The sequence below is a fragment of the Convolutriloba macropyga genome, chromosome 9, assembly GCF_964194025.1.
Source record: "Convolutriloba macropyga chromosome 9, txConMacr16.3, whole genome shotgun sequence".
NCBI classification, from domain to species: domain Eukaryota; kingdom Metazoa; phylum Xenacoelomorpha; order Acoela; family Convolutidae; genus Convolutriloba; species Convolutriloba macropyga.
Window position 1 is genome coordinate 11,408,571 of NC_134476.1, and position 16,006 is coordinate 11,424,576.

The following is a 16,006-nucleotide window of genomic DNA, read 5'->3' on the forward strand; positions in this document are numbered from 1 at the left end:
CAAAAAAGCATTGGTTCTAATTGATATGATATAGGATAAAACCAAAAACTTTAAAGAAAAACCATATTTGGCAAAAAAATGTTGTAATGAGCTTAATATTTGTTCAAAAAAATTTAATCATATGAATAATTTCAGAGTTTTCTTTGTTAATTGGAGTATGCTTAACTATTCTGTATGGGACTATTTTGTTGGGGAGAATTTTGCTATTCGGGACTGTTTTATTTGGGACTGTTCCGTTTTGTCTGGTCACCTTTTAGCTCAACCAAAATCTTCTGTTCACTACAAAAACTGATTTTGCGGATTTAACAAATATTAAGGGAAACAGAGGACTTGAAAAGTAGCCTCAGATTTTTAGCTGTTGTCTTTTTAAGTACAATTTCAAAAGTATATATGATTTACATCTCACAGGAAATCATTTGCCAGTAGCATATTATAACCCTTATCAACAGATTTGGCAAACTTCTGGCAGGCAATAATACAAAAACATGTTCAGTGGAATGTTTTAAAAGTTTCTGTTTACAGCATTTTTCACGACTGAATAGTTGTTTAGGCTTTCGTTAGAGTTTTGAATATTTTTAGGGTTTTGAAGTCGAGTACTTTCGACATTCTTCAGCACTCAACTTTCCCAATGTATACTGCAAGCTTACCGTTTCTATCCCGTGGAAAATGCGAAGAAGACTCTATGAAGCAAATTCGGTTACAAAGACTATTTTTTATTGCGTCATTTGACTTGAAAACAGATAACAATTTTTAGGATATGTTGCGTGTTTTTATATTTTCGATTAGAGCATTCCTTTTCAATGGATTGTTTCCGTTTATGCCCTCCAGTACGATGTGTACCCCCTGGTACAAAGCACGTATCATTGCATAGTAAATCATTATGTTAAAATATTGCACGTGTTTCTGTGGGGTGCAAATGATATAGACCAACTAAGTTTGGGGGGGGGGGGGGGTAGGGCAAAAATGGAAAAGATGCTAATTATTTTGAGTTGATCGACTTCGCTGATTGATGCCAACATTGCAAATGCCATGCCCCATTTTCTAGAGACTTTTTAAAAGCTATAAATTGGAACAATTAATAGTAATCTTACTTATAAATTATAGTTTTGCTTTTTTTCGTGCAATTTCTTTTATTTTCTTTTTTGATCCAAAAATGTGAATGCGCATAATTTAGCTTTATCGCACTGTAATCCATCCCCATTCTCGTTTTTAGGAGAACTACTTGTTCGCGTTTGTGATCTGATAAAGTCGTGTTTACGTTGAGCTCTTTCAATTGCACAAAAACAAAACACATCATTTTGTGTTTTCTTTTACTCGATGACTGCGGTGTTATGGATAATTACGTGTAATCTAGGGAAAATTTTCAAGAATTGTTACTTAAATATTCCAACTACCAAGAATTTTGATCATTTTGTAATTTTTGTATTGCTGTTTTTTTTTCAAAAATTCTTACTAATATTAGCAAAAAAGTGATTTTTTAAAGAAATTACGGTAAAGCTGAAAAACCTAAAGAAGATTTCAATATTTGCATTATTTTTTAATGACCGCGTATTATCACAATTGAACATTTTAAGATCTGCTCTTCAAAAATTTCCAAAAATAAAATTGGTTCAGATCACGATTCTTAACGGTTCTGTTTTGAAGTATTTAAAATTCAACAAAATATTTATAAAATTCCAAAAATTTTTTTCAGTTTGTATCCCCCCATTAACAGTAAACAGTACGTTATAAGTTATGCACCCCATTTACAGTCACATGTATTTGCATTGTAAAGCATAAATCATTATGAAAAAAGAATATAGTAAACTATGTTCAATTCATAAACATGATCTGTAATTTAATGCAACCATTTAGAATTTAGATTTTTTTTTGTTAAAAAATGACTTGATTTGCTCCGAAAATAAAAACCTATTCGATTCTAGATCAACAACCGACAGAACCAGATAACGGGCAAAGTGTGTTTGACTATCTTGTGCCTAACAGTTTATTGATTATTAAATATCTATCGCCGTGTCCAGACAAAAAAATTGCCAGACAAAACTGTTCGAGACAAAACAGTCCCAAATTCTTAAATATTACCAGACAAAACAGTACCATACAAAGTAGTCCAACAAAAGCAGGCAAAACTGTCCAAGACAAAATAGTCCCGAAAAAATATTGAAACAATTGTAAAAAAAAAGATTGAAAAATATATAACAAACATAATCTTTGAGTTAAGCATTGTTTTTAATCCATTTCTTTGTTTTTTTTTTCAATAAAGCATTGGTTTTAATTGATATGATATAGGATAAAACCAAAAACTTTAAAGAAAAACCATATTTGGCAAAAAAATGTTGTAATGAGCTTAATATTTGTTCAAAGAAATTTAATCATATGAATAATTTCAGAGTTTTCTTTGTTAATTGGAGTATGCTTAACTATTCTGTATGGGACTATTTTGTTGGGGAGAATTTTGCTATTCGGGACTGTTTTATTTGGGACTGTTCCGTTTTGTCTGGTCACCTTTCAGCTCAACCAAATTCTTCTGTTCACTACAAAAACTGATTTTGCGGATTTAACAAATATTAAGGGAAACAGAGGACTTGAAAAGTAGCCTCAGATATTTAGCTGTTGTCTTTTTAAGTACAATTTCAAAAGTATATATGATTTACATCTCACAGGAAATCAAACTTCTGGCAGGCAATAAAACAAAAACATGTTCAGTGGAATGTTTCAAAAGTTTCTGTTTACAGCATTTTTCACGACTGAATAGTTGTTTATGCTTTCGTTAGGGTTTTGAATATTTTTAGGGTTTTGAAGTCGAGTACTTTCGATTTTCTTCAGCACTCAACTTTCCCAATGTATACTGCAAGCTTACCGTTTCCATCCCGTGGAAAATGCGAAGAAGACTCTATGAAGCAAATTCGGTTACAAAGACTATTTTTTATTGCGTCATTTGACTTGAAAACAGATAACAAATTTTAGGATATGGTGCGTGTTTTTATGTTTTGGATTGAGCATTCCTTTTCAATGGATTGTTTCCGTTTATGTTCTCCAGTACGATGTGCATCCCCTGGTACAAAGCACGTATCATTGCATAGTAAATCACTATGTTAAAATATTGCACGTGTTTCTGTGGGGTGCAAATGATATAGACCAACTAAGTTTGGGGGGGGGGGGGCAAAAATGGAAAAGATGCTAAATAATTTAAGCTGATCGACTTTGCTGATTGATGCCAACATTGCAAATGCCATGCCCCATTTTCTAAGGACTTTTTAAAAGCTATAAATTGGAACAATTAATAGTAATCTCACTTATAAATTATAGTTTTGCTTTTTTTCGTACAATTTCTTTTATTTTCTTCTTTGATCCAAAAATGTGAATGTGCATAATTTAGCTTTATCTCTCTGTAATCCATTCTAATTCTCGTTTTTAGGAGAACTACTTGTTCGGGTTTGTGATCTGATAAAGTCGTGTTTACGTTGAGCTCTTTCAATTGCACAAAAACAAAACACATCATTTTGTGTTTTCTTTTACTCGATGACTGCGGTGTTATGGATAATTACGTGTAATCTAGGGAAAATTTTCAAGAATTGTTACTTAAATATTCCAACTACCAAGAATTTTGATCATTTTGTAATTTTTGTGTTGCTGTTTTTTTCAAAAATTCTTACTAATATTAGCAAAAAAGTGATTTCCTAAGGAAATTACGGTAAAGCTGAAAGAACTGAAGAAAGTTTCAATATTTGCATTATTTTTTAATGACCGCGTATTATCACAATTGAAAATCTTAAGATCTGCTCTTCAAAAATTTCCAAACCAAAAACTTTAAAGAAAAACCATATTTGGCAAAAAATGTTGTAATGAGCTTAATATTTGTTCAAAAAAATTTAATAATATGAATAATTTAAGAGTTTTTCTTGTTAATTGGAGTATGCTTAACTATTCTGTATGGGACTATTTTGTTGGGGAGAATTTTGCTATTCGGGACTGTTGTATTTGGGACTGTTCCGTTTTGTCTGGTCACCTTTTAGCTCAACCAAATTCTTCTGTTCACTACAAAAACTGATTTTGCGGATTTAACAAATATTAGGGGAAATAGAGGACTTGAAAAGTAGCCTCAGATTTTTAGCTGTTGTCTTTTTAAGTACAATTTCAAAAGAATATATGATTTACATCTCACAGGAAATCATTTGCCAGTAGCATATTTTAACCCTTATCAACAGATTTGGCAAACTTCTGGCAGGCAATAATACAAAAACATGTTCAGTGGAATGTTTTAAAAGTTTCTGTTTACAGCTTTTTTCACGACTGAATAGTTGTTTAGGCTTTCGTTAGGGTTTTGAATATTTTTAGGGTTTTGAAGTCGAGTACTTTCGACATTCTTCAGCACTCAACTTTCCCAATGTATACTGCAAGCTTACCGTTTCCATCCCGTGGAAAATGCGAAGAAGACTCTACGAAGCAATTTCGGTTACAAAGACTATTTTTTATTGCGTCATTTGACTTGAAAACAGATAACAATTTTTAGGATATGGTGCGTGTTTTTATATTTTCGATTAGAGCATTCCTTTTTAATGGATAGTTTCCGTTTATGCCCTCCAGTACGATGTGTACCCCCTGGTACAAAGCACGTATCACTGCATAGTAAATCGTTATGTTAAAATATTGAAAGTGTTTCTGTGGGGTGCAAATGATATAGACCAACTAAGTTTGGGGGGGGGGGGGTTGATCGACTTCGCTGATTGATGCCAACTCTGCAAATGCCATGCCCCATTTTCTAGAGACTTTTTAAAAGCTATAAATTGGAACAATTAATAGTAATCTTACTTATAAATTATAGTTTTGCTTTTTTTCGTGCAATTTCTTTTATTTTCTTTTTTGATCCAAAAATGTGAATGTGCACAATTTAGCTTTATCTCTCTGTAATCCATCCTAATTCTCGTTTTTAGGAGAACTAATTGTTCGCGTTTGTGATCTGATAAAGTCGTGTTTACGTTGAGCTCTTTCAATTGCACAAAAACAAAACGCATCATTTTGTGTTTTCTTTTACTCGGTGACTGCGGTGTTATGGATAATTACGTGTAATCTAGGGAAAATTTTTCTAGAATTGTTACTTAAATTTTCCAACTACCAAGAATTTTGATCATTTTGTAATTTTTGTGTTGCTGTTTTTTTTCAAAAATTCTTACTAATATTAGCAAAAAAGTGATTTCTTAAGGAAATTACGGTAAAACTGAAAAAACTAAAGAAGGTTTCAATATTTGCATTATTTTTTAATGACCGCGTATTATCACAATTGAACATCTTAAGATCTGATCTTCAAAAATTTCCAAAAATAAAATTGGTTCAGATCACGATTCTTAACGGTTCTGTTTTGAAGTATTTAAAATTCAACAAAATATTTATAAAATTCCAAAATTTTTTTTCAGTTTGTATCCCCCCATTAACAGTAAACAGTACGTTATAAGTTATGCACCCCATTTACAGTCACATGTATTTGCATTGTAAAGCATAAATCATTATGAAAAAAGAATATAGTAAACTATGTTCAATTCATAAACATGATCTGTAATTTAATGCAACCATTTAGAATTTAGATTCTTTTTGTTAAAAAATGACTTGATTTGCTCCGAAAATAAAAACCTATTCGATTCTAGATCAACAACCGACAGAACCAGATAACGGGCAAAGTGTGTTTTACTATCTTGTGCCTAACAGTTTATTGATTATTAAATATCTATCGCCGTGTCCAGACAAAAAAATTGCCAGACAAAACTGTTCGAGACAAAACAGTCCCAAATTCTTAAATATTACCAGACAAAACAGTACCATACAAAGTAGTCCAACGAAAGCAGGCAAAACTGTCCAAGACAAAATAGTCCCGAAAAAATATTGAAACAATTGTAAAAAAAGATTGAAAAACATATAACAAACATAATCTTTGAGTTAAGATTTGTTTTTAATCCATTTCTTTGTTTTTTTTTTCAATAAAGCATTGGTTTTAATTGATATGACATAGGATGAAACCAAAAACTTTAAAGAAAAACCATATTTGGCGAAAAATGTTGTAATGAGCTTAATATTTGTTCAAAGAAATTTGATCATATGAATAATTTCAGAGTTTTCTTTGTTAATTGGAGTATGCTTAACTATTCTGTATGGGACTATTTTGGTGGGGAGAATTTTGCTATTCGGGACTGTTTTATTTGGGACTGTTCCGTTTTGTCTGGTCACCTTTCAGCTCAACCAAATTCTTCTGTTCACTACAAAAACTGATTTTGCGGATTTAACAAATATTAAGGGAAACAGAGGACTTGAAAAGTAGCCTCAGATATTTAGCTGTTGTCTTTTTAAGTACAATTTCAAAAGTATATATGATTTACATCTCACAGGAAATCAAACTTCTGGCAGGCAATAAAACAAAAACATGTTCAGTGGAATGTTTTAAAAGTTTCTGTTTACAGCATTTTTCACGACTGAATAGTTGTTTATGCTTTCGTTAGGCTTTTGAATATTTTTAGGGTTTTGAAGTCGAGTACTTTCGATATTCTTCAGCACTCAACTTTCCCAATGTATACTGCAAGCTTACCGTTTCCATCCCGTGGAAAATGCGAAGAAGACTCTATGAAGCAAATTCGGTTACAAAGACTATTTTTTATTGCGTCATTTGACTTGAAAACAGATAACAAATTTTAGGATATGGTGCGTGTTTTTATGTTTTCGATTGAGCATTCCTTTTCAATGGATTGTTTCCGTTTATGTTCTCCAGTACAATGTGCATCCCCTGGTACAAAGCACGTATCATTGCATAGTAAATCACTATGTTAAAATATTGCACGTGTTTCTGTGGGGTGCAAATGATATAGACCAACTAAGTTTGGGGGGGGGGGGGCAAAAAAGGAAAAGATGCTAAATAATTTAAGCTGATCGACTTTGCTGATTGATGCCAACAATGCAAATGCCATGCCCCATTTTCTAAGGACTTTTTAAAAGCTATAAATTGGAACAATTAATAGTAATCTCACTTATAAATTATAGTTTTGCTTTTTTTCGTACAATTTCTTTTATTTTCTTCTTTGATCCAAAAATGTGAATGTGCATAATTTAGCTTTATCTCTCTGTAATCCATTCTAATTCTCGTTTTTAGGAGAACTACTTGTTCGGGTTTGTGATCTGATAAAGTCGTGTTTACGTTGAGCTCTTTCAATTGCACAAAAACAAAACGCATCATTTTGTGTTTTTTTTACTCGGTGACTGCGGTGTTATGGATAATTACGTGTAATCTAGGGAAAAATTTTCTAGAATTGTTACTTAAATATTCCAACTACCAAGAATTTTGATCATTTTGTAATTTTTGTGTTGCTGTTTTTTTTCAAAGATTCTTACTAATATTAGCAAAAAAGTGATTTCTTAAGGAAATTACGGTAAAGCTGAAAAAACTAAAGAAGGTTTCAATATTTGCATTATTTTTTAATGACCGCGTATTATCACAATTGAACATCTTAAGATCTGCTCTTCAAAAATTTCCAAAAATAAAATTGGTTCAGATCACGATTCTTAACGGTTCTGTTTTGAAGTATTTAAAATTCAACAAAATATTTATAAAATTCCAAAACATGTTTTCAGTTTGTATCCCCCCATTAACAGTAAACAGTACGTTATAAGTTATGCACCCCATTTACAGTCACATGCATTTGCATTGTAAAACATAAATCATTATGAAAAAAAATTATAGTATGAACACTTTGAGTTGCAAACAATATGCACCCACTGGTCCAGGGGTCACAAAGATCCAACTCAAAAATAACCTATCAGGTTTTTTCTCTTTCAGTGCCCGCATCACCTACCTTTACCGGAATGCCAGAAGTTGGAATCTATGCCATAAGCAACACTGAAATTGTCGTGGCTGCCGAAGTTACAAATGTGGACGCAACCAGCGGTCCGATGGGCCAGTACAAACTCACAGCTCTGGCACCCGACCCGGCATCCGAGACAATCACCCCGAATCCGGCGGATCCGAATGTTAACATGACAATTGGCAACTTGTCGCCCGGAACCAGTTACAGTTTGAGTTTCACAAATCTTGTGACTTTATGTGGTGTCCCTGCGGAAAGCCCCGAAACTGTTGTCACGAATGTTTGCACAAGTTAGTAAAAACTTCAGTTTTAAGTTTTCTCAGAAGTGAGTTTTTCGATTGCATTTTAGACTGGCGGTTTTGCGGACGGGTATTTTGTTGTGCTGACAAACAGGGACTCCCAAAACTTATATTGCAACTCATTATTGTAAAACATAGATTACACAATTTTAATTTTTAAAAAATTAAGAAAAAGATCAGAATTATAATTTACTATGGAAATTGTAGGCTTATGCGATCGAAAATCTCTCAATATAATAATATTTTTCCCAAAAAACTGAGTTACATGATTTCTTCGTCTGAGAAACTTAAATTGCAATATTTATTGCTCAAAAATTATCTCCATTCAGAACCAGACATACCAAACGTAGCCGAATCCGCCTCCACCACAAACTCCATCATAATCAACGGAAGTGGAATCACGACTCCGTCCAGTTCAAACTTCGATCTCTTCTCAGTTATAAGCGTCAATCCAGACTCGAACCCAGCATTCAGTCGGGCTACTACTGGTTCCAAAAATACCTCGGATTACATAACTGTTTCTGGTCTGACTGGTGGAACCGAGTACAAGATTGAGGTGGTGACAGAGGTTGGGACTGACGGAACTCCGTGTTCGAATCCGTCAAGTCATGACAGCGATCCGAAAGAAGTCACGCTTTGTACACGTAAGTACTTTTTATTTATTGTAAAAGCCTTAGCAGTTTCCATTGACAATTAGAGCAGATAAAGTACTTTAAAACACTCACGTGCACATTTTAAAATGCCGAAAGTCTGCAGTTCCAGAAGTCAAAATGCCAGAAGTTGCTACTTAGCCAGAAGTTGAATTTCGTTGACTTTTGTCATTTTAAAAAGTGCGCGTTTCGTGTTTTAATCATGGTTACGTGACTCTGCAGTAGTCATTTCGAAATTCTTACTTAATATCTCGAACCGCCAGAAGTTCTCAGTGACTTCACGCAGAGTCACTTGACCATTACTTAACCGTGGTCAGTATTCTTAAATGGGTCGCAGTAATTTAGAGCTTGGAGAATGCTGACAAATGCTTCTCTTTTTATTCTCACTCTTGTTCAAAAGTTGTCATCGTGGACAAGCAATTTTTCAAGTTTTCTAGCAAATAATTTTCTTAATGTGCAATTAGAATTGCGAGGGAGTTTTCCGAAACTAGTCACAAATAAAAAAATTCACTTCTTTCGGTCTAATTAGCTCATTGTAAATTTATAAATTGGTTTTTTGTAACCAGGAAGAACACTGTAGGTCTAGACGTCACTGATGGTGGGAGCAAGCAACAGTCAGAATATCTTTTCAATGTTGTCCACGCTTGCTCAAAAACAGGCATCGTAGTCAAACACAACGGGTATCTCCAACTTTGACGCAAACTTGAATTAATTTTGTCTACGAAAGTTGTACAGCGTTAGGACATCTTAATGGCAAATATCAATTGACAGATTAATTGAAAGATGATTTTTTAGTGCCTGGAACCCTGAACTTTACCCGTACCCCGGACGTTGGAATCTTTGGCATCAGTAATACCGAAATTGTGATCGCTGCTGATCTTGTCAACGTTGCATCCAATGACGGTCCAATGGGCCAGTACAAACTGTCCGCTATCAATCCAGATCCAGCTGGAAGAACCGCAACTCCAAATCCAGCGAATGCTGGAACGAATATGACAATTGGCGGTCTCAATCCGGGAACGAGTCACACTTTGAGCTTCGTGAATGTACTCACTTTGTGTAGTGCCACATCGGAAGGTCCGGCTACTGAAATAACAGAAGTGTGCACAAGTAAGTTTTGTTTTGTGAGAGACTAAGTACCACATACTCTTAGGTAATATCGCGGGCCAAATTTAACCAAACGGGTAAAAATCTTGTAAAAAAAATATTTAGAAGGGGCAAATTTTCCAAAGTTCTTCTGGGTTTGAAGTACAACTAAGAAAGGTTCTCTGAAATTCTTTGAAAAAATGCTGCTAAAGTACAAAAAAATATATTGAGAAAGAGCTTGATTTCAGCAAAGAATGAAAATTCAGCACTTGTTTTGATTGTTATTCGGACAACAACTATAAACACAGACCCACCTGCATGCTAGAAAAAAAGGTTTGTTTGAGCTGACGGAATCGAATTTGGTTTATCCACTGTAGCCCTTATTAATGACAGTTACGGAAGTCTACTTCTAATTAAACTTGGCTCAAATTGATTACTGGAAGATTTTAGAGCCCGATGTACCCACAGTTTCTACGCACACTTCAACACTGACCTCAATAATCATCAATGGAAGTGGAATCTCAACTCCGTCAAGTTCAAACTTTGACCTCTTCTCTGTCATCAGTATCTCCCCCGATTCCAATCCAACATTTGTCCGGGCAACTGTGGGATCCAAAAACACTTCCGACCATTTGACCTTGTCGGGTCTGACTGCTGGAACGCAATATACTGTAGATGTTGTGACGGAGGTTGGCACAGGTGGCACCCCTTGCAGTAATCCCCCAAGTCTTGATAGTGATCCGCAAACTGCTTTGTTATGTACTTGTAAGTAAAGCCTCTTTTTGAAGGTGACTTTAAGCGCTTAGAGGATTCAAATGAAAAATATTTGACTGAGGTAATTCAAATGAAATTATCAAATCTATCGACACTATAGACTCAAAAATGTAAAAATTATGCCTGAAACATTTATTTCACACAATGAAAATTAGTCTTTGATAAAGGATGGAAATGTACGCAAGCCAACAAACACTGAAGGAGGGCTTTGAAGATTATGGATAGCAAAAACTTTACAAAACGTCTTCTGACGTAAAAAGAACTCTTGATAAATTCAATGCACGAAATTTGACCGGGAAATAAGGAAACAACGCTTTATGGATTTTCAGTTTTGAAAAAAGTTTTCATATCAAATTTAGACAAAATTTCTCAATTTCAACAAATCATATCACTACTGATATGAAGTAGTAGTGTAAAGAAAGCATACAGAGGAATTTTTCTAGTTTATTTTTTCTAGCCCTGAATACATGATATTCGCTCCGCAATAAAAATTATTTAAAAGTTATTATTAAAAAGCAATAATTCAGGCTTTCCAATTTTTTTGTTAAGTTTAAGTAGGTAAAATTTTATATGGAGATAAATTACCTTTTTGCCTTTCATTTTATTTGAAACAAATGATTGCATTGGAAAATGATGCTCAAATTTTTGGATACTCCTCAAAATTGAGATAAAGGTTATTCGGTATATTGTCACGTAATATTGATAAAAAATAATCCAATCTCGTGTATTCTTTTGATAGACAGTTAATTAGACAGAAACATTTGAGAAACTTGAAATCTGAACTTTTTGTTTCTGATAACATACTATTTGCTCTTTGATAACATACTGAATGCTCTCTAATGATAAGAAATGATTTTTAGCAGACGTGGATTTTAATGATGAAAAATAAAGCAATGTCCTACTCGGGTTAATATTTTGTCCAGTGTTAGGTAACACCAATGTAAATATAGAGATTTGAAAGTAACCAAATAAAAAATTCAAGACCCTTTTTATATTGTCTGTAAGATTATAGCGATGGCCAAAAATTATTAGTTTATAGAAAAACGACACCTAATTCGCGAACAGAAATTTTTCTTAAGATGCAGAAAAATCCAAGTAGTTATGTGTAGTTCAATTTTAAATATATTTTGTGAACAGGTCTTTTAATCAAAATATTGATGTCAAACGTAGCACAAATTCACTGAATAACCATGAACCAGCACTCACGATCAAAAGTTTTGCTTATTCGGTAATTTGAGTCTGAATAGTACATTTTCAATATTTTAAAACCCATAATTATGACTCTTTTTTGTTTCCAAGCGTACTTAATTGTCCATTGAAGCATCTGTAAGAAAAATTGGAAATTTTTTATGGGCTGTAAATACAACTAATGGTCATTCCGACATGTAGTATAAGGTCGTTTGAGCATGTTAATTTTCTTTTCGTTTAAATTTTCGGTATTTTGATGTCTTTCAAAGATTCCATTTAATCATTGTAAAAGCAAAACTGCGTACTTGTGATCAAAGATCTTTACAAAACAAAAAAACGTATTTTTTTTTCTGTGAAAAAAGAGAAATAGATGCTAGTGTGTTTGTTTTACCATGACACACTTTGCATTAGTGCAATTGATTTATGCAGTTTTTTTGTGCTTTCTGTTTGAAATCTTTAGGCATCATTTTATTTGAATAGCGATTGAAAGAAATTTGATTCAGATAACTTTAAACTACTTTAATACCTGAAATCCTCAGATTATTGTTAAATTCAAAAATATGGGTGTCATAGGCAGCAAGATGGTAACAGTCTTTTGATAGATGCTAAAAACTGAACTTTCATTGAAAGTCAAAATGATGAATTCCACTTCAGGTTTTTTTAAGACAAAAACTGTTTTTTAGATAAAACTATGTGCATTTTTCAGTACCCGACACAGCAAATTTCACCGGCAGTCCCGGAGTTGGAATCTACGCAATTAGCAATACTGCAATTGTAGTAGCGGCTGAAATTAACAATGTAGTTGCTAATAGTGGAGTTATGGGCCAGTATAAACTCACAGTTTTGGCTCCTGATCCAGCATCTGAGACAATTACCCCAAATCCAGCTGACAAAGATGCTAATATGACCATTGGGAACCTTTCACCTGGAACAAGCTACACTTTGACCTTTGTGAACTCAATAAGTGTGTGTGGTACAGAGAGTGAGCCGACCATTATTACAGAAGTCTGCACAAGTAATTTATCCAACTTGTTTCCACAATGTTAAAAATTTATTACAAAAATTTAGTTTGCCTGATAATAATTAACTGATTTTGCAACTGATAGGTATAAACTCTTTTGGTCAAAAATTAAATAGAAATACAGTTGCAAATATGTTTTCCATTGTGGTTTGATCAAATGTTTGAGACCATTCAAAACTAGTTTGAGAACAACACAGCGAACAAATAGCGCAAGCTATTCGTGCCTGGGAAAACTTACAGCATATTTAGTAGGTTTCCCGCAAAACTGAGAATATGTACAAGAATTGTTTTAATTCTACCCTTATCTGTTAATTTTTCTTCTGTTAGTAATTGGGCAGGTGGTAACTTTTGGAAAATTAGGTGCTTTTCACAAAAGAATTTCAGAGCCCGATACTCCGAACGTAACTGATTCCCTATCGTTGGTCAACTCAATCATCATCAATGGAAGTGGAATCACAACACCATCTAGTTCCAATTTCGACCTATTCTCAGTCATAAGCGTCAATCCAGACTCAAATCCAGCTTTCAGCCGGGCTACTACTGGTTCCAAAAACACATCAGAGGACATAACTGTTTCTGGTCTGACCGGTGGAACAGAGTACAAAATTGAAGTTGTAACGGAAATTGGAACCGACGGCACTCCGTGCTCAAACCCTTCAAGTCATGACAGCGATCCAAAAGAAGTCACGCTTTGCACACGTGAGTTGGTTGTTTCTCCCATTTCACTGCTTGTCGTTTTGACTGTACCGTTGTTGTAGATTATATATATATATATATATATATATATATATATATATATTCAACTCCAGTAGGGTTTTACATGAACTTTAATTTATTAGGTTTCAAATAATTTCTCATTTATTTTTTATTTTCCTTATTTGTTATTGTTTTTGCTTAAATTGAAGCTATCAGAATTGGAAAGAGGGTGCAAACCCATTATGGTTTCCCTAACTGACGTCTTTCTATACTCTTATCTATATTTTTTTTGTTTCGTTGTATTTTATTTGTTGCAAACCTATTTGTTGAAGAAAAAGATGATTTTATCTTTCATTAACTCCTATCAAATATTGGTTGCGTTGCGTTATTTTAGTGCCGGGTACTCTCAATTTCACTCGATCGCCAGATGTTGGTGTTTTTGGCATCAGTAACTCGGAAATCGTGATTGCAGCCGACTTGGTCAACGTTGCATCAAATGACGGTCCAGTGGGCCAGTACAAGCTGTCAGATATCAGTCCAGACCCAGCTGGGAGAACCGCAACTCCTAATCCTGCAAATAGTAATACAAATATGACAATCGGTGGTCTCGATCCAGGAACTAGTCATAATTTAAGATTAGTCAATGTTCTGACCTTGTGTGGGTCAAGTTCCGAAGGACCAGCAACTGAAATAACGGAAGTTTGTACAAGTAAGTTTTGATTTTGAGAGCAGTTCTAAAAGTCGATAGTTTTTCATGTTTTTTTCTAGTTGTTTATGTTTGTAAGTTGATGCAATTTGTCAATCGGACATGCAAACTGTTCCTACTTGAAGAAATGATTTTTGCTCTTCCAACAAATATTTTTTTTGTGAGTTCACTATATTCTCTAAGAATTAATCGGAATAAATACTTTTATTAAATTTTTCTTACGCAATGTTGTTCATGTGCGTTTTCTTTTATTATTTTTTTTTGGGGGGGGGGGGCAAAATAGTGACAATTTTTTTCATAATGTTTCTATTAAAAAAATCAACAAAATGATAGGCAGAAATTTAAATTGAGTTCATTCGGCATCCTCATTAGTTTAATGGCGCAAAAAATTGTGTAAGGGAGTGTTACACGGAAAAAAATAAAGTGTCCTTCAATTTTGAGACAGTAGGTTGTGTGTTTATTCTTCACACAGAAAATGTCACCCAATTTAATCTGCACACAATCGTGTAATTTTACTCGAGAAATTTCATGTGCAAAAATATTTGCAATTTTCATTGGTTTTCATTGAGCTGGATATTTCAATCAAAATCCTTCGTTTAATTATTTCGAAAAAGGACTTATAAAACCTAATGCAACCTGGTCCGATCTGTACGCTTTTTGCAGCTTTAAATTTTTGTATTTTTTCAGCATGCTAGATGACTGAATAGGGCATAAATGTTTTTTCACAATGAATGGACACTAATAAAATGGACCAAAAACAGTTTTTTAGGATAAAAATTTTTCAGAGCCTGATATTCCGATTGTTGCGGACAGTGCCTCCACTTTAAACTCCATCATCATCAATGGAAGTGGAATCTCAACACCCTCAAGTTCAAACTTTGACCTCTTCTCTGTCATCAGTATCTCCCCCGATTCCAATCCAACTTTTGTCCGGGCAACTGTGGGATCCAAAAACACTTCCGACCATTTGACGCTGTCTGGTTTGACAGCTGGAACTGAGTACATGATTGAGGTTGTGACTGAAGTTGGCACTGGTGGGACTCCATGTAGCAACCCCTCGAGTTTAGACAGCGAACCGCAGAGTGTTACACTTTGTACTTGTAAGTTCACGTGAACACTAATTCGGACTCTTTTAATCACCCCCCCCCCCCAGTACATTTTGCACCCTCTCTTTATACGTGCTAATGCCATTAAATTATTATGTTGCAAAATAGCACGTGTTCTAAGTTGGGTTGTTTTGTTGCATACAATATGCACCCACTAAGTCCCTGACCATAACAACATCTGATCACACCTTACTACTCCAAGGGCGCAGGTGAAATTTTGCGCTTTAAATTGCGGAGTCTGGATCTCCGGTGAAACTTAAAAATTTCTGGACAAGGGACTGGAGCGGTCAAGTTCACTTCAGCATGGGACCTATAACTGAGCTCAAATATTTTCTTGAAAACAATAGCCACTTCAAAACATTCTTATAGAACGTGATTGTCTCCAATTTTTCAAATTTCCAGTGAAATCATGAAATCACTAGTTTTTTGTAAAAATTATTACTTCTACTTTTGACAGCTCTGTGTGAAAGCAACAAAGCAAGCATTTGTCAACAAACGTCTGGTAAACAAGTTTTTAAATTCTTTTTATCATAATAAGATTTCAGTAAACTTCAACGACAAACTGCAGAAAGAGATCATACACAAGAAAACTCGTAATATGTGATATTTGCTCCCAAAAATGTGATATTTGCTGATCAACAA

The 16,006-nt window shown here is 34.0% G+C and overlaps 1 protein-coding gene across 5 annotated transcripts in view; it reads left to right on the forward strand.

The window, feature by feature from the left end:
* LOC142345599 (uncharacterized) overlaps window positions 1–16,006 on the forward strand; it is a 306,540-nt gene that overhangs the window by 74,068 nt on the left and 216,466 nt on the right. For all 5 annotated transcript variants that reach the window (XM_075397728.1, XM_075397730.1, XM_075397731.1 and 2 more), the window contains 8 exons: window positions 7,814–8,128; window positions 8,467–8,781; window positions 9,583–9,897; window positions 10,324–10,638; window positions 12,542–12,850; window positions 13,241–13,555; window positions 13,947–14,261; window positions 15,044–15,358. In XM_075397728.1, coding sequence (XP_075253843.1) covers window positions 7,814–8,128; window positions 8,467–8,781; window positions 9,583–9,897; window positions 10,324–10,638; window positions 12,542–12,850; window positions 13,241–13,555; window positions 13,947–14,261; window positions 15,044–15,358 — 2,514 coding nt within the window. The remainder of the gene's footprint in view (window positions 1–7,813; window positions 8,129–8,466; window positions 8,782–9,582; window positions 9,898–10,323; window positions 10,639–12,541; window positions 12,851–13,240; window positions 13,556–13,946; window positions 14,262–15,043; window positions 15,359–16,006) is intronic.